At 40.7% G+C, this 17480-nt stretch overlaps 2 protein-coding genes across 5 annotated transcripts in view; one reads left to right on the top strand and one right to left on the bottom strand.

Moving 5' to 3' along the window:
- APPL2 (adaptor protein, phosphotyrosine interacting with PH domain and leucine zipper 2) overlaps positions 1 to 13818 on the top strand; it is a 37372-nt gene extending 23554 nt beyond the window's left edge. The window contains exons 9-21 of the mRNA XM_054196100.1: positions 454 to 536; positions 3715 to 3873; positions 4946 to 5134; positions 5602 to 5644; positions 5722 to 5778; positions 5893 to 5981; positions 7693 to 7845; positions 7972 to 8024; positions 9514 to 9688; positions 10362 to 10398; positions 10530 to 10670; positions 11366 to 11413; positions 12284 to 13818. Of these exons, the coding sequence (XP_054052075.1) occupies positions 454 to 536; positions 3715 to 3873; positions 4946 to 5134; positions 5602 to 5644; positions 5722 to 5778; positions 5893 to 5981; positions 7693 to 7845; positions 7972 to 8024; positions 9514 to 9688; positions 10362 to 10398; positions 10530 to 10670; positions 11366 to 11413; positions 12284 to 12412 (1356 nt within the window). The 3' untranslated portion in view covers positions 12413 to 13818. The remainder of the gene's footprint in view (positions 1 to 453; positions 537 to 3714; positions 3874 to 4945; positions 5135 to 5601; positions 5645 to 5721; positions 5779 to 5892; positions 5982 to 7692; positions 7846 to 7971; positions 8025 to 9513; positions 9689 to 10361; positions 10399 to 10529; positions 10671 to 11365; positions 11414 to 12283) is intronic.
- WASHC4 (WASH complex subunit 4) overlaps positions 10494 to 17480 on the bottom strand; it is a 45798-nt gene continuing 38811 nt past the window's right edge. For 3 of the 4 annotated variants that reach the window (XM_054196058.1, XM_054196075.1, XM_054196085.1), the window contains one exon: positions 10494 to 17178. In XM_054196058.1, coding sequence (XP_054052033.1) covers positions 17111 to 17178 — 68 coding nt within the window. In that variant the 3' untranslated portion in view covers positions 10494 to 17110. The remainder of the gene's footprint in view (positions 17179 to 17480) is intronic. The other variant, XM_054196064.1, reaches the window with a different exon arrangement.

Here is a 17480-nt window from a genome sequence, read left to right as displayed (position 1 = left end):
CTGACTTTGCCATAGCAGTTTAAAAATTTCCAGGTTGGAGTCGGTAGTCCAGGTTGGACTACTAAATCTAAAGGGTGAGTTGTGTCCCATTCCTTTTGATATAGTAGCTTTGCACGCAGTGGCTTATAAAGCCGCTAGACCCAGTTCCGCGGGACCAGTTCCGCAGTGCTAGCGTGGGAGAAGGCGACCTGTTCCCTTAGTTCAGTCATTTAGCAAGTTCATTGGAAACATACCTGCAGCAGCCAATAGCTTACGAGTGTGTAAAAGGGTGTGTGAAAGGGTGGAAAATTGCAAAAGTGAGAAATACAAAGAAAGGCAACATAGCTGTACTAACCATGCATTTGATCCCAAAGTATCAGTCATAGTGGGATCGCTGTTAACACAGTCCCCACAATTTGTCTGCCAAAGACAAGATAACTTCCAGTGCCCGGGGTTTTTTTTGGTATTTTTCAGATCAACTTTTTTAAGAAAGGAGCAGAGATGTTTTCCAAAAGAATGGACAGCTTTCTGTCATCTGTTTCAGACATGGTTCAAAGGTAACACAATACTTTTGTTTCCTTTTGTCGTTCTGTTGAATTCTGAGCAATAGCACTGTAACCTTCAGCATGTAACAGGGAGTGCCTGTTTCTTTCTCATGAGAGTCCTCCCATGCCGGCATTGCATCGTTGGGTATATTTTGTTAAAGCAGCAGGTGGAAAGGAGGTATGTTTGTACATGTAAAGGAAAATGTTGCCAGTGCACTGCAGAGAGTTGTTTTTACAGCATAGTCAGGAACTATATCTGTAAGGTGTTCACATGCATTCTTTCATCTTTATGTCTCTTCACGGACACAAAAGCATGGAATTTGGGCTTGAAGCGGGCTAACAGAATTAATATAATAGAGATAAAGTGCATTCTGAATTAGGGGTGTTTATACTTGCTGGGTCTTCTGTAATAATACTGTAATGGTAACGGTAACCCGTTAACCTCCCAAGTAAGGATTTAGGGGCCAGAGTGTTTAATGTAGCTGCACAAGGCACACAAAACTCTTCACCCTAGAGAACATATTAATTGCATCCAGTATAGGCTGTATCGGTCCACTGAGTTCAACCTGCTTTAGTTCAGTCCTTATTTCAATAAACTGCCTCACTTTTGTACTCCTAATTTTGGGATTATTTTTTCTTTCCTCTCCCCTCCCCGCTCGCCCACTTGGAGTGAAGGTTGACATTTTCTTTATAATTAAGTCTCTGTAAAAGTAAACTTTACATTTAAAATGTAATCATATTAGACAGAATATTAATCATTTATTTTGAATCAGCTGGAACACTAAACTGAGTCCTTCGCTTTACTGCTTCGTACCTTTCATGTTGAACTGTATCCAAATCATTACTTATTCGGACTCCGGTGGCATTTTAAATAATGCATACTTGTCAATTTGAGAACAGTGTTATAAGGAATCTCCCTGTATAGTAGATTCTTTCACCAAATAATTCTTTACTTCCTGTACATCGATACTTATTTATATATCTTTGCACAGTCACTTCTGAAATAAATCCCTCCACAGTCTACATAACGCTTGTACAGACTGGAGGACAGATTTCAAACTCCCTTGAAATAGTGCCCTTTATTTAGTAAGGCTAGAGCACCTTGCTTGTGTCTTACAGGTACAGTGAGGATCCTGCCATTGGATCCTTATCATAGAATAAGCCCTTGTGTTCCAAAATCGGATGGATTTGAATTCTGGATAGTACACAGTAGTAAATCGAAGCAAAAATAGACTGCTCAGTTAGTTTGCTCAGTCTGGTTTTTGTGTTTTAAGTCTGTCACACAGCAAAGCTTGAAAGTACAACTTAAATTTAACTAGTACAGGAGCGCGATGTCTTTGGAAAAACCAAAATTGAAGCTTGCAAAATTCTGAATGACACTGTGCAGCTTAGCAATTACTGACACAGGACATGGTTTCATGACTTAAGATTACGCAGCCACTGAAAACTCTGCTGCCCACTCCTTTCTTTCTATAGTGCTGGGATCACAAGGCCTCAGTGAGACAGATGTGCGTATTACCATTTATACAACGAATAGTGCTAACAGTGTGAAAACACATAAGAGAGGACAGATCATTAAAATACTCCCAGTAACCACTTAGTCTAATTGACACAAATGCATATAAATTCAGAATTGTTAGCTTTTCTCTCCGTTCTGCCTTGGAGATAAGATAAACATGCCTTAGGAAGAGGAATCCAGTCTTGGGCACCGTGAAGATGCCAGGGAAGTCTTGTCAGAAGCAACTTGTGGTGTAACAAAAATGACTGATCAAAAGATTCATTGAAGTAGCACTTATGTAAAAACTGACAGCATTGTTCCATTTTATTTCAAAATGGAATTTAAATAATTCTTATTCTGACATTTAATGATAATGTTGAAAGGCACCAGCTTGCAAAATATGGTCTAATTTAATTCAGAACTAATGATATTACTTAACCTTTATAATTGAGCCTGTTACATGTCTTGTCTAGGTGGTAAGATGCACGCAGCTGGTCTCATTTTGGAGGTGATGTGGGAGCCTAGGAAGTCTCAGCTTTCTAAAGATGCAGAAAAGCTGGAAATAAGCTAACATGAAAACAGATTAACACCACGATGCAAGAGTGACTCTTCATCTGTCCAGTTGGATACTGCTTAGTGCTGACTTAAATGTGGCACCGTGTCTCTAGATTACTTCAACAGTTACAGGGTATCACCAACTTCTACAAAAGAGTGGGGAGGAGAACAGGAGGAGAATCATTTGTACTTGCCCTGTACTTTTCCACAGGCCTTTTGCCGCTGTCAGAGACAGTATGGTGGACTACATGGGTCTCTTGTCCTGCTGTGTACAGCCTGTGTTATGTGCTCATGTTCTCCAAAAGGTTTAACCGCTTGGGCAGGAAGCAGGGAGGAAGTTGCTTATTGCATAGGTGCAGCTATTAATGATTTTTTTAAGGTATGCAATGACAAGTATTCTTATGTTCCCACCCTGTGAGTTTTCCCGGTACCCTGGACACAGTAAAACCTACTCTGAACTATGCTGTTATACTAGGGCAACATCTATATATGTTCAGCATTGTAGATTGGTACGAGCATTGCTTTTAGAAGCTGTCTCTATCAAAAAATAAACTTAACTCTTCACTCTCAACACCTAAGCATTTCTCATGTGCTCGTTTCAGTCTTGCAAAATGATCTCATAATTTTGATCATTATCTCTCTATACTGTCTGGGGAAAGAAGATAACTACATTGAGTACAAGTTGCAAAAAAGAACGCGTGGCTACTGTATGAAGCATACTGAGAGTGACATCTTCAAGCTGGGCTTTCAGAATAAAGAGCAAGGGGAAATCCTGGCTGTGCTTTTGCTTCCAGCCTGCCAAAGATAGCCATATTTTCCTTAAACTGTTGCATCTTTTCTCTTTAGGCTCAGATGACATTTTCTGGGAGTAGTTCCCTATTGTATGCCTCTTCCTGCCATTCTGTCCTAACTGCACTGATTTATCTAGTCTTTAGAGAAAGCCTTGGACGTGGAATCTTGCATTATATTTCCTATAAAGTCTATTCTAAAAATAAACTTTATCTTTGCACTACCCTCCAATATAATCTCAACTGGTATTTTTGTTAATTTTGGCGTTACAGGTGTTAGCTATATACTGGCCTAAATTGACTAATGATGGATTTGGGTTTCTTGTTGTGTTGTGTGTTTGTTTTCCAGCATACAGGGAGAATTGGATGCTGAAGCTGAAAAAATGAGGGTATCCCAGCAGGACTTAATTGCAGTTAATGAATCTGTTTACACCCCAGATTCTGATGTAACTTCACCTGCTATCAATAGAAATCTCATCCAGAAGGCTGGCTACCTTAATCTTAGAAAGTAAGAAGACTGTTTCTACCCACTAGTTGCTGACTAGTTGATGTAATTTTATTTCTTTTTAGGTTGTAAAGACTTGTCAGATAATGGTTTTTGAGGCTCCTGAATCACTGTGGCAGCTGTACTCTTCAGCTCCTAACTGTCTCTGTCATCTTTGGAAATGTGTTTTAGAAGCTTAAATTAAATCAGAGACATTTGAAACTGTTTTCCTGAAAACAGAAGTTTATTTCTGGTTGAATTCACCTACAAGGATGACTTCCTGCATTCACGTGGCTAAAAATTAGAAAATGATGGGGCCAATGAAGACGTAGTCTTTACAAAAATAAACAGTTGTATTTTGTAGCAAATGCATGTTTTCATAAATGACCTCCTTCACATAAACAAAAGCTCCGTGCACAATGCAAGTGCATAGTTTTGAATGTATACCATACGTACTTCTGCAGATTTTCCAAGTAAAATCTTCCATCAGCTTCCACGGGAGCTATGTATACTGGTGGCATAAAGTAACCCTGTTTATGTGATTGATTAAATAACAGTTTATTTCTATTTGACTAGTAATTATTTTTTTTGAGTGGACATTTATTAATTTCTTGTAGCATTCTAAGAGCTGGATTTCAATATAACGGGACTCTAGGGAGAACATGGACTCTGAGAAACTACTTGCAGAAGATGCTTTTTAAAATTATTCTTTGTGCTGAAATTGCTCATGCTGCTCTTCACCTTGAAAATACTTTTTTTTTTTTTAGTCCAGCTTAATAGTATTTCATGTCAGTTACTCAATACCAATAATTCTTTTATTCCTTAACTACGAGATACTGCAGAGAATGTTTTTAACTTGGAATGTTTGGAAATAGTTTAATTCTTCAGCTTTCATTAAGGATTAGTCTCTGCTAGGAATAAGTGCTGCTTTTACCTTTTAACAGAGACTCATCATAAAAAAAGATTCCAGGGTTGAACATAAAGTTCAGATTAGCATCAGGATATGTTTGCAGTTTCATTTATTTACAAATGACTTCATATATATGGAGCAATTTCTAGATAGTAATGAGTCTTTATCGTTGCATCTTCTCTTTAGTAAAACAGGTCTGGTGACTACAACTTGGGAGAGACTCTATTTCTTCACTCAAGGTGGCAACTTGATGTGTCAGCCAAGGGGAGCAGTAGCTGGGGGATTGATTCAGGATCTGGACAACTGCTCTGTTATGGCTGTAGACTGCGAAGACAGAAGATACTGCTTCCAGATCACTACTCCTACAGGCAAAGCGTATGAGACAGGTTTTATTTGAGGACAGCCGGTCGCACCTACCTTTTCAGATGCTGTTTCATGCTTGCTGTAATAGTAGGCCTTTCTGGATTTCCAGAAGGGAAATCCAGAAATCCTTTGTTTCCAAATTAAAAGCATGTTCTTTCCCATCCTCCCCCACAACTGCCTGAACAGCATATGTGGTGTCCTTTAGCTGCAGCTTATTTGTGATTTTTCTTCCTTTGATGGTTAATAGATACAAAGCTTGGTGATGTGTTCAAGGCCAGGCTGGATGGGGCTTTGAGCAGCCTGGTCTAGTGGGAGGTGTCCCTGCCCATGGCAGGGGGGTTGGAACTAGATGATCTGTAAGGTCCCTTTCAACCCGAACCATTCTGTGATTCTATGATTCTGTGATGTTGTTATAAGACCTGGAGTCAAACATTCATGGTGTCCACTGTTAGCACTGATATGCTCTGTTTATATTGCAGGGGTATAACCCTTCAAGCAGAAAGCAAGAAAGAATACGAGGAGGTAAAAATATTTTCTTAATGCTGCTGTTCTTGTATACAAGTGAACTTGAAGAGTTCAATTTCACTTTTCCCTTCCAGTGGATATGTGCCATCAACAACATCTCCAGACAGATCTATCTCACTGACAATCCAGAGGTGGGAGCTTGTTTCCATTTTTCAGTCTGTTCCTTCCAGCTTGCTTTCCCATTGTTCTTTACATGGCAATGTAAAGTACATGTGTAAAAGCGCTGTTCCGTCTTGTTTTCATAGGCAGCTGCAATCAAGTTAAATCAGACAGCCCTGCAAGCAGTGACTCCCATTACCAGCTTTGGGAAGAAACACGAAGTTCACCACCACAGGTAACATTCTCACTTGCACGGACTAGAAACGGTGTGCTCGGTCACACTCTTTGTACAAGGCAGCAGTCACCCAGCAGAAAGCCCTCTCTAGGCCCTGGCTTTACAAGCCTGTGTGTTCCACAAAATTCCTCTACTTCTGATGTTTCCTCCTGAAAGCTGTAAGAGATAGTAAGTGTTGAGGGTAATGCTCATTGCTCCACATCACAGCTTTGGGGCTTCTTGCGGTCGCCATTGGGATTTTGCTGTTTCTTCAGAAACAGACACGGTGCTTTACTTGTAAGTGCTTTGCTGTAAGGGAATGATTTGTAATGTTGGTGATACAAAAATAGAAATTTGTGATGCAAGTCCCTAGTATGCGTTGAAGTAAGTATATTCTTGCACATTGCCTCAAACAGTTCCTGTCAGTCTGTCATGGGAATATGCCTTACACAACTGTCAGAATAATTACTGTTCTCTTGTGCTCATTCAGGTCAATCAGTAAAGGTCCCCTCCTTCAAAAATTGTTAATAATTCTCTAGGGTATGCTTATACATAAAATATGTATTTTTAATATAGTTTCTTTGTGTCCACATGATCCTAGCATCTTGCTTAGTGGGAATTCTTCAGACTTCATTATCAGAGTTGGCTTTCAAACCCAGTGCTGGACCGAAATCCTGCTTTCAGAAGCAGAGTGAGAAATAAAATAGGACAAGTTTACCTCACACTGACTCCAACATGAAGAGACTTCTCTGCAAATTTTGTCAGAAAAAGAGAGATTTACGAGTTTAGAAGAAACTAAACTACTTTAATGAAATATTAATAATAAAATAAAAAGGAAAATAATGAAATAGATACAGTATATACAAAACTGTATTTAGCTCCCAGGATGATGTCACTGGCAGGCACGGGGGAAGTCCCAGACGGGACTCATCGATGGGTGGGAACTGGATTCCACAGATGGAGCCAGGAACACATGGATCGGGATCAAAGGCAGATGAACAGACAGGGTCCTCCTCGGACGTCGGCCGTTGAAGGAAGAGCTGACCCTTTGATCCCTCAGCTTTTACACTGAGCATGGGGCAGATGGGATGGAATACCCCTGTTGGTCAATTTTTGGGTCACCTGTCCTGTCCGCTCCTCCCCGCAGGTGGGACGTCTCTACGCTTTTCCGCTTCCGACCCTCCAATGGGGCAAATAACAAAATTAGCTGACCTTGGTTGTTATAGCAATAAATATAAGCAAGATCCTCTCTGTGTACCATTCCTTGGCACAATCTGTAAGGATTGGCTTTATCACTCTGAGAATGAACCGTTTTCGACACAAGATGCTGTTAATTTCAGAGAGTTAGAAGAGGCCTAGCTAAGAAGTAAAATTCCTGAACAGAAAGTTGGTTCTGCTTTCCCTCAAACCAGGACAACTCATAGTGTGGCTGTAAATGTGACCACTCGAGGGCCGGGAGGCAAAAAGTAACCTATTGCTGAAAGTCAGCTCACACTCAGATCTGCATTCAGGTTTACTATAACAGCATTTATTTTTTTCCTAAGTAATTTTAGGTACAAAAAAAAACCCCAAAACGTAGATTTTATTTGAGTCCTCAGTAACAGGTAAGTAGGAAAATACTCTAATTTATGTTTACATATAGTGGTTCAGTCCTGCTTTGGATTTTTGAATAATCTTGTCTTCCTTCCAGAACAAAGATTGATTAAAACATTTTTTTCCATTTTTACTGTAGCCAGAATGTAAAGAATATGGAAAATGATAAAATAATTCCCAATGAATCAGCTGGCATTCAAGACTCCACACAACTCATTGCTCCTGGAACACCTATTCAATTTGATATTGTACTGCCTGCCACAGAGTTCCTGGACCAGAACAGAGGTGGCAGGTATGGCCAGAGACTGTGATTGATCGCTTTAGCAGAGTGATTCCAGGGGAGAAAATTAGGTATTGCACCATGTGGGGGGGGACAACACCAGAATCTGTAATTAGAGTTTTTATTCTTCTTTCATAGGCGTGCAAACCCATTTGGGGAATCTGAAGATGGCAGCAAAGATGAGGAGGAAGGTCAGTGCTTCATTTTTCCAGATAAAATTAGCCATGATTTTAGGCCTGATTCAGCTGTCAGCTATGCAGTGTGTTGTAATGAAAGCACCTGACACCGTGGAGCAGCGGTAGCAGATCCATGGTACAGTTGAAGGCAGTTACCAATCTTTTAAACATCGCTGCCTGTGAAAACAAACACCTTTTTCCTTGACAGTCCAAGCTGTATTCCAGATTAGGTTTATTTCAAATGCTTAAAGGCAAAAGGATTTGGTTTCTTGTTTTTTGTCTTTCATTCTTTTTTTTTTTTTTAAAAAAGTAGCTGTTCACTTTTTTAGAAAGGGTTTGATGGGACTGTATTATAATTCTGCTCGAGTTTGAGGCTGCTTAGAAGCCATTTCTTACCCACGTGTTCTCTGAAATCCACAATCTCAATCTCACAGAGATTTAGCTACTAGCAGCAGTTTGTCTCTTTCAGCAAAGGGAGAGTTTCTCACTGCTGCCCCCTTTCCCTCCTCCCAGTGATGTGCCAGTAAAACTCAGCAGTTCCAATCTTCCGTTCCCAGCGCACGCCGGGCTCAGATCCTGGCTCTCCCTATGTGCCAGTTACAGCCGCTGACTGGAAACAACAGCCCCTGTCAGAAAACTACTCACTGAACCAAAGCAGAACCTCCTGATCTGCACACTGTGGCTTGCTGGTGCTGTCCCCTGGCGTGCTGGGGTGGTTGCAAGCTGCACCTCCACGCTGTCGGCAGCAGCAGCGCCCTGCTCCACTGCAGCACAGGGAGTTCAGTGCTGGGGTGACTGCCCTGCGTCTCAGACTGATCAAGTGGATCTGTGTGAGCTCAGCTCCAGGTGATGCTTAACAGCCTTTGTGTCGTCTCGTGCAACGTAGACACGGCTGTTGGGGCCTTTGAGCAGTCACCTTCAGCAGGAGTCATCCATCCTGCTTTACCTTGCTCACCACCAGCCGTAAAGGGAGCCTGACGAAATGATGGCTTTGTCACATAATGGCTACTTAGCTGTAAATAGGAGTCTTAGGGTGGTAGTCAATGACCAAGGAAGGATTTAATGAAAACCTCACTGGAACCAGCTGTACGGAAGGTCAGAAGGACATAGAAGAAAGTGAGGAATGTACAAGGTTTAAAGAGAAGAGTTAATTTGATGGAAGCCACGGCTTGTGCACAATCTTAAATTTATCACAGTTTGTGTGCACCCGATAACAAGACAGGCAAGTGAATTTTACTGTGTAATCAAACAAAGCATAAAGGCATAAAGCTTCCGAGCAACCGTGATTTATTTTTTCCCTTCCCTACTCGCTGCCAGTTCAAGCACTGTTTAAAACTGGGTCAGGGCGCTGTCGGGCCCACGGCAGGAAGTCACCACCCCCACAGTCACCACCCGCGGGTTTGCTGTTGAATTTCCAAAGTGCAAAAAATTATTTCATTGATAACTTCAGCTACTGGAAAATTGAAGTAGCACAGTGAAGGAAGTCACGTCTTTTATCTTCCAGATTCACTCTTGCAGCAGATGTTCGTAGTTCGGTTTTTAGGATCTATGGCCGTTCAGTCCGATGACACAAGTGAGGTGATTTATGAAGCAATGAGACAAGTGTTAGCTGCTCGTGCCATTCACAACATATTCCGTATGACTGAATCCCATCTCATGGTCACCAGCAAGAACTTGAGGTACTGTAAAACCTTCAACTTGTCAACACTCTCCTCTTTTCGTACAACTTGTGATCAGTAAAGTATTTTTGGTTTTGATTTTCCAAGCAATACACCCTTTGAGGAAGCAAAAGCCCAAGATCAGCTTTACTTAGTAAAAATGTCTGGTTTGTTACTGTGTAGCATCTATAGATCATCCTCCTGACCTACCAAAATTTAGAGGATGCAGTGGGGCTATAAGGCCCCGCAAAGATACGGAAAAAGATGAAAAAAAACCGCACTGGAAGATTCTCTTTCCTTTCATGCAGTAAAGGCAAGAGAGCCATCGCTGTCCTGTTGTCAGCATTGTCACTGCAGAATGCGTTGAAACAAGACATTCACTTTAGCTGGAGTGCGTTTGTGTCCGTATGCATATTAGTGTATTAGCCCCTACACTCAGGGCGCTCACCAAATTAGTGGTTCAGAAAGGTACTATGACCTGGACGCGTCAAGCAGCTGAGAGTCAGGGTCCAGAGTTGAACCTTGCCATTGACCGACTTGAAATCACAGATCAAGCATTTGATTCTGTGCATGTGTTTCCTCGTCTGTAAAATTGCTGTAGTGATTGCCCTACTGTTATAAAGCACCTTAAAATTACAGAGAATCGCCGAAAATACTTTTAAATTTTTTTTTTTCCCTCTACACATAATTGCAGGTTAATAGATCCTCAAACCCAAGTCACACGAACAAGTGTAAGTAACTTTTGGTTTTAATCTGGTTTTCTACCACAGCATTGAATGCTCAGTCACATGAACTTGAGCTCTTGATCAAGTTAACCAAATGCTCGTTAAAAAACAATAAATTCTTTATTATACTCTTCCAGTTTGAACTTGCCACTGTGACACAGTTTGCAGCTCATCAGGATAACAGGCGACTGATTGGCTTTGTGGTCCATCTCAGTGAGACTCTGGGAGAAGAATCCATGAGCGCATACGTTTTTGAGAGCAACACGGAAGGGGAAAAGGTTTGCGTAACACTTAATAAAATACTTTATTTAGAAAACAGGTCTTTGCCTTCTTGGCTTACACATCTGGGAAACTGGGCTATAGAAGCAAGAGAAGCTCCATTTCTTGCCACGAAAACATGCCTTAAAATGCAAGCCTTTGATGGCTTATGTCTAAAAAGGACCGAACTTATAGATAATGCAGCAGCTTGTACAAGGAGGAGAGGATGTGATTGCTAGTACCAACACGAAGAGAGCGGGGAGAGCGTGTGTGGCTAGCACCAGCACTAACAGAAAGGAGCTGCGTTGAGACATGTACATCTATAAAGCTTTCAAAGATAAGGCAGCCGTACCATCTGTTAACACCGCTGGGTGCTCGCTGCATATGGTAACAACAGACTATTAGAAATAAGGAATGCGCTGGAGAATTTGTGTCTCAAAAAACAGGAACGCTCTTACATGCACTGGAAAAGATCCCTCAGGTTTGGAAATAAAGTTTGGTGAATAAAACTGAGTTGAGTTACAAAGATTTACCAGCCTAAGTGAGCTTTGAGGTAGAACCTAAGATAGGTTTATTTTTCTGTAGTTAGCATAGTGCTTTTAGACCTGTATTTAAGACTAAGTTTGCATTGACAGTTCAGTGGTTTAGTCCCAATTAAGGAACAAAAAACCAAACCAAAGCAAACCTGAACTTTACATATATTTCTTTTTTTTAGATTTGCTATGCTATTAGCTTGGGAAAAGAAATCATTGAGGCACGGAAGGTAAGTTTATTTCATTCCCCGAGTCTGTGTTGCGATGCATCATATTCTGCTTTTGGCTGTACCATCCAGCTAGCTCTGGTGTGCGTAAGAACAAAGAACTGCTCTTTCTCCGAAGGACAAGGTGGTGCAGACCTTCATTAACACAGCCCTTGGGTAGTTCACGCAAAAATAAAACTCAGTTTGATTTTGCAGTAGCTTGATTTGAGATAAAATTTGCCACCCTGAATCAAATTCAGAACTACACAAACCCAGTTGTTTATGTTTGAAAGGAAGCTGTGAGCAAAGTCTTCAAAAAAACCCAAACAAACTCTCTGGGATGAGGCATAAATCACACACGTTGCTGTTTCATGTTTAGAAACTCATATTTCTTTCCCCCTTAGGGAGAAAAACACATAGTGTTTTTCCACTCAAAATGAATGGCAGAGTTACCTAGCCCCTTGTAGATAAATTTTATCGATACAAAGATGTGACACCAATAGATTAATATTTGCTGTGCATTTTTGCGGCTAAAATTTCAGAACAAATTGGGGGTGTGAACTTCTAGTCACAGGCAAAAAGCACAAGTATAATAAATAATTTATCATCTAGACAGTTGTTTTTCTCCTTGTTTTTCAGTAATTATATCAATGCCAGATAAGAATAGCAAAATAAAGGCTGAAAATGAGTGACGACTTTTTTTTTTTTCCCTTATATACCCAAGGGGTGGTTTTACTGAACCAAATGGGATTGTTTATATTGCAAACCTTTAGAAAAAAGGTTGTCATAGAGAAAAAAAAAAAGTAGTTGTAAAACCTTAACAAGAAGGACTAGGAAAACCGTGTGTTCCTCAGAGATTGCTGCAGCCTGCTGAACTCTCTTGTTTTCCTTCAGGACCCAGAAGCATTAGCTCAGCTAATGAAGTCTGTGCTGTTAACAAACGATGGGAAGTTCATGCTTCTGAATGATCAGTCGGAAGAGGATGGAACCATACATGAAGAAGGGGAGGAATCAGAAGCATAAAAAACTCTTGTTGTTTCCTGCAGCCTGTGTGGGAGCGGGAGAAGCATGGAGTTGTTTTGCAAGAATCTCTGGGTTTCGGTCATCTGCGCACACACGAGGCCAGATTCTGTCTTCTGCTGGAGCCAGCCTGGCCTCTTCGCAGTGGGGCTTCCTCTGGATTGACAACGGAACAACAGCAGGACTTGGCCTTTGAGGCTTTTTGCGTTTGTGAATGTGTAGGTGTGTCTGGGAAGCCGACAATCTCGGGGAATGTTTCAGCATTGGCCCCTTGCCGCTGGCAGCTGGGGCAGCACCGCTGGCAGCCACAAAGGGTTAATGGCATTTCTTCAGAGTTACATGGTGAGCAGCCTACTCAATTCCAATGAAATTCGTGCAAGCTGTAAGCCGTCAGCTCCTTTAACAAATATCAGGCCTCAGATTTCCTACCGTACTCAAATTTTCATAGTTTGCATGATTATGTGCATCTGAATGAAGGTTAAAAATGCACTATTTACTTTATTTTCAGATGAAGTTATTTTTAGTCTAGTTTAAGTGTAACAAGATTTATCTTTTGTGCTAGCCTATTCACAAAACAATTTGTTAAACACTAAATTTTTCCTATTAATATAATCTATTTTTATATTGCATCTAGAATAAGCTTACAAAACAAAGCCAAGTGCCTACTCTTACCTTCACGGGGACCGCACTCACCCCTGCTGTAGTTAAATAATGGCCATAATGTACCTCCTCGACTTACTATTCTAAATACCACTGACGCGCAAACATCAGAAGCAGTCAACAGTTGGGGCGTGTCAGTTGGGTGCGGTTTTTTCTATGGTTAGGTTTCTTAAAAGTTAAATTGAGGCGATGATAATTGTAGGACAAATAAGTACTTTTATAATAAGACTTCTCTGTATTTTTAACATTATCGTGACATGCAAGAGCTGAGTCTACCAGCAATCTTTGGTTTTAAGAAACTGAGCAATAAAATGCTAGATTATGAGTCTACAATGTATTGACTAGTCTATTAGATAATAGATGTATATTTGGCTAATATGTTTAGATTTCTTCCCCCTCCAGTTTAACCTGAAAACATAAGAAACTATACTTTGCAAGAAAAAAATAAAAATAAGCAGGAGTTATTTTGAAGGGGGGTAGGGCAGGAGCGTAGTTTGTATTAATCAAGGTAAGGTAACTGGAACAAAGCGCTGGAATTCCTCAAACTTAATTTAACTCAGTCACTTCCTAGGTAACTAGGTTTTCTGTAAGCAGAATCTGTGCTACAGCATCTGAAAGATCCCAGTTTGCAAGTGTTTGACATGGAATAAATTCACGCTGAATGTTTGAAAGAACCATGAAGAAAACTGTTAGTAACTGACACAAAACCTTCTTCATAAATAAAAGTTGAAGCTGTCATATTAAAAAAATTACCACCTGCTGAACTGATGTTACTGAAGACACTGAGATTCCCAAAATTGCATTTATTAACACAGTTTTATGTACATAATGTTCTCTACTCACAAACCAAAGAAACTGAGGTAACAAAATACCCTTTTGTACAATGAGTTCGGAAACAAAGTGTTACATTTGGTCCTTTGTACCTGAGAAGCTGAAAACAGCTGTTGTTGATGGCCATCCGATGAAAAACTCAAATTTACTTCTGATTACAGACCACATTGGGACCTCCAGAATCTACCCCTCGGCAGCAGCAGTTCACTCCCCCGTGAAGCCAACACCAGCTGGGTGCTGCTGGGGCCATCACCCATCACCAGTCAACGCAAACATCTTTTGACCTTGGGGCTGAGAGGGGCACCACTGCTCCTCCTCGCCGTGATGCCGCAAGGAGGAAGGGCAGGGCAGCCCCCCAGCTTCCGGCATAAAAGGGCACAGCACGTACCAGCAGCAGGCTGCAAGACCTCTGGCAGAGCAGCTGCTACCGCTTGGGCACGCAACAGCCTCCTCCCAAGACTGAACACACGCGGGCAGTGGTGGCAGCTGCCTTCTCAGGGAGAGAGACTGCCCTTCAGCCTGTTCTGCCCCTGACATGAAGGGACAAAAAACTTAGGGATCAGTTTTATGTCCCTGCAGCAAACTCATCATCCTCGCTTTCCTTTTTCACTCCTGGCAATTTTGAGCGAACACATTCGGTTTAGTTCGGGGGACTTTTTTGTTTTGGCTCCACTGTCTCACTCCAGACAACCCGTTAGGGTCCAGTTTGTTCCTATAATCGGAACAGGAGGGGCAAAAGCAATGAAAAGAGTAGTAGCACCACAGCAAGAATTTTGCACCCCTTCCAGATACTTGTGAGGGGAAAAAAAGGATTTATGTGACTGACACAGAGGGGTGTGTGACATCCCAAGCCAGGACCCACCTCCTATTTCAGATGAGAAAAGCTTTCTGCATATATATGCTGCTACCTGCCAAAAATAAAGAAGGAAATACAAACTACAGTCCTGTATTAGCAAGAATAGCTCTATTACCACTGTACATATTTGTGTATGTATATATTTTTGCGACATATAATATACATTCAGGTCTCCCAGACTAAACAGGGTTCTATAAAAATAGGCTTATGTCTTTCCTATAGAATTTCCATCACCAGAACCATGTGAATTTCACCAACATACATTAAGAAAATGCACAGTTCCATTTATGTCCAACTGCAGAGTGTTACCTACCCGAGACAGTATCTTTCCGCAAAAAGCAGGAGAAGGGAAAATACAAGTACGGATTTTATTAGAGCGTGGGTAATGCCTCGGCTGTACGTCGCTACCCAGCAACTCTGTCCTGGGGGAAATGAAAGCCATCTATCCACGATTCTGCAGTTGCTGTGGAAGGAGGAAATGTAGCACTTGGCCACTCCAAGCCAAGAACTCAGGTGAGTTCAGATGAGACAGGAATATGGGAACACATACACTGCAATTGCAACTGTATGGGCATTAGCAGCAGCAACAAGAATGCTGATCTCGGCAGCGCTACTCAGTGTGGGCACAATTTGGTCAAAAAAAAAAAAGTGTACACAAATTACCAAAAAAAAATACAATACCTGTATCAAAATAAAAAAGCAAAAATATAAATCAAGTAATGCAGCATTCTTTAGGGCAGTCTCTGCAGTTATAATGAATTAAAAATAAAAACTTTTAATGAGCTGAAAAAAAAACCCAGCTGATTTAAACAGTCCATAAAGCTTCTGTGTCATGTTTTCAGAACCAACGAAAGGACTTTTGCATCAGTCTGGTCTTTCCAGTTACAGTAAAACATTTGTCTGGGCTTTCTGAACGCTGAAGTGACTGGCAGGAAAGAGTAAATCAAAAGTACATCAGGAACTGTCTTTACCAGTGACCCAATGGTGGGTGGAACAATTTGAATCATTAAAAAAATTACCTTTTTTGTAAGTAGAAGAGATGAAAAAAAGCTGGCAAGTATGGTCTAAAAATACAGCTGAGTGTGCCACAAAAAAACCCAAAAGTAATTCTCGGTTGGACTGACTAGAGTAATTTTTTCTAGTTAGTAAGACCTGGAAGTGTTTTATGTTCTGGGAGATTAAAACACAACTATATCTTTTAATGCAAGTGGTGTTTACTTTTCAGCTTAGTCTAGCTACTTAAGTTAGGAATCAGAGTAACTCTTGCACAATCTAGAACCTCTACTTGCAGGCATTGACAGATGTTATATTTATAGAGAGTTCTCACAGTGTTCAGCAGCTTCTGAAGCCTGCAGTGCAATTATTGTTAATAATCAGGCATGTAAGACTGTACGAACGACACTGACGGTACAACAGACCTACAAAGGCTAGGAAATACAGAATTGAGGCTGAAACTTGCAATTAGGCACAACATATTCATGAAGTGTAAGATCACTTAATAGTTACAGACACCCATTGCACAGTGTCTGGTCATAAAAGGAAGAGCTGATTGCGGTTCTGTCTTGGCTCTGGGTTTCCTTACTTCTGGAGATGCAAATCAGACCTTCGGTATGAAATGAGAAGTCATTTATTATGTTAACTTTTCTGGTTTTCCCATTCTCTGATACGGGGGGGAAAAAACAGCTGGGGAAAACAAATGCCTGATGGGATCCTAAGCTCCCACAGGGCAAATACTATCTATGGTAATAATAAGGGTTTGTGGAATAAAACGTTAATAATGATTTTCATTTTGTGTAATAGCTTTAACATACATTCAGAATGTACGCTGTTACGCCCACAGTGTAATCTGTGACTGTGTTAAAATACACCGGGTCTGCATAAAACCACATCTGGATTAGTTTTTGGACAACAGATACGCACAATATCTTGATTCAATTTTTTTTTTTTTTTCTGGTTGAAGAGATGCACCAGTTCAATTCTTAGACCAACAGCCTATGAGTCTTTTTTTTCCTTAACGCTGTTAGAGATGCAAGAATGCATCTAAAAATTAGTAAGACTTTTTTTTATCTGTACTTTAAAATAACTACCTCCAAAGTCAACATTTTATATAATTATTTTCAATCTAAAGAAAAGTGCGGTAAATAATGTAAACTCCTGAAAAATAGGAGTTTCTACAGGAAATATAGACAAACACAGACCTAGCCTCACTGGATGCTAGTATACTACTGTACATTTTCTCTTGGGTTTAACAGAGCAAGTAAATCAAATCTAGAGCTTTTACCCTAAAGAGTGTTACTGATAACAACAAGAACATGAATTATTGGAGTAAGTAATCATCACCCATACCAGCCACATCATTTCACAACAGGATCTGCAGGCGTAGGGTTTGAAAGATCTCCGTTGCTTGCTTTAACAGATTCTTCTACGAAAATAAAAAATAAAGACATGGATCATGTTTACTATTTTGTCCAAGGCAGAAAAACCAAAGTCTTAGCATATATATTATGCTGATGTCATAACACCCTTGATACAGTACACCATGGTCAGCATACGCAAACCGACCTTGCAGCACGAAGGGTCCTGGTCCTACGAAGAAACCTGTATTTGGGGTGAAAGGTTTCTTCAACCAGTAGAACTTGTGTAAAGATCACATATACGTGCTCATACGTTTTGCAGAGTCCAAGTCCAAATATTACGTTAGAAGGCAAAGATATCACCACGTTC

This window comes from Rissa tridactyla, chromosome 1 (assembly GCF_028500815.1).
Source record: "Rissa tridactyla isolate bRisTri1 chromosome 1, bRisTri1.patW.cur.20221130, whole genome shotgun sequence".
NCBI classification, from domain to species: domain Eukaryota; kingdom Metazoa; phylum Chordata; class Aves; order Charadriiformes; family Laridae; genus Rissa; species Rissa tridactyla.
The sequence above is the reverse complement of the archived record's forward strand: the minus strand, read 5'-3'. Positions and strand labels throughout refer to the sequence as shown.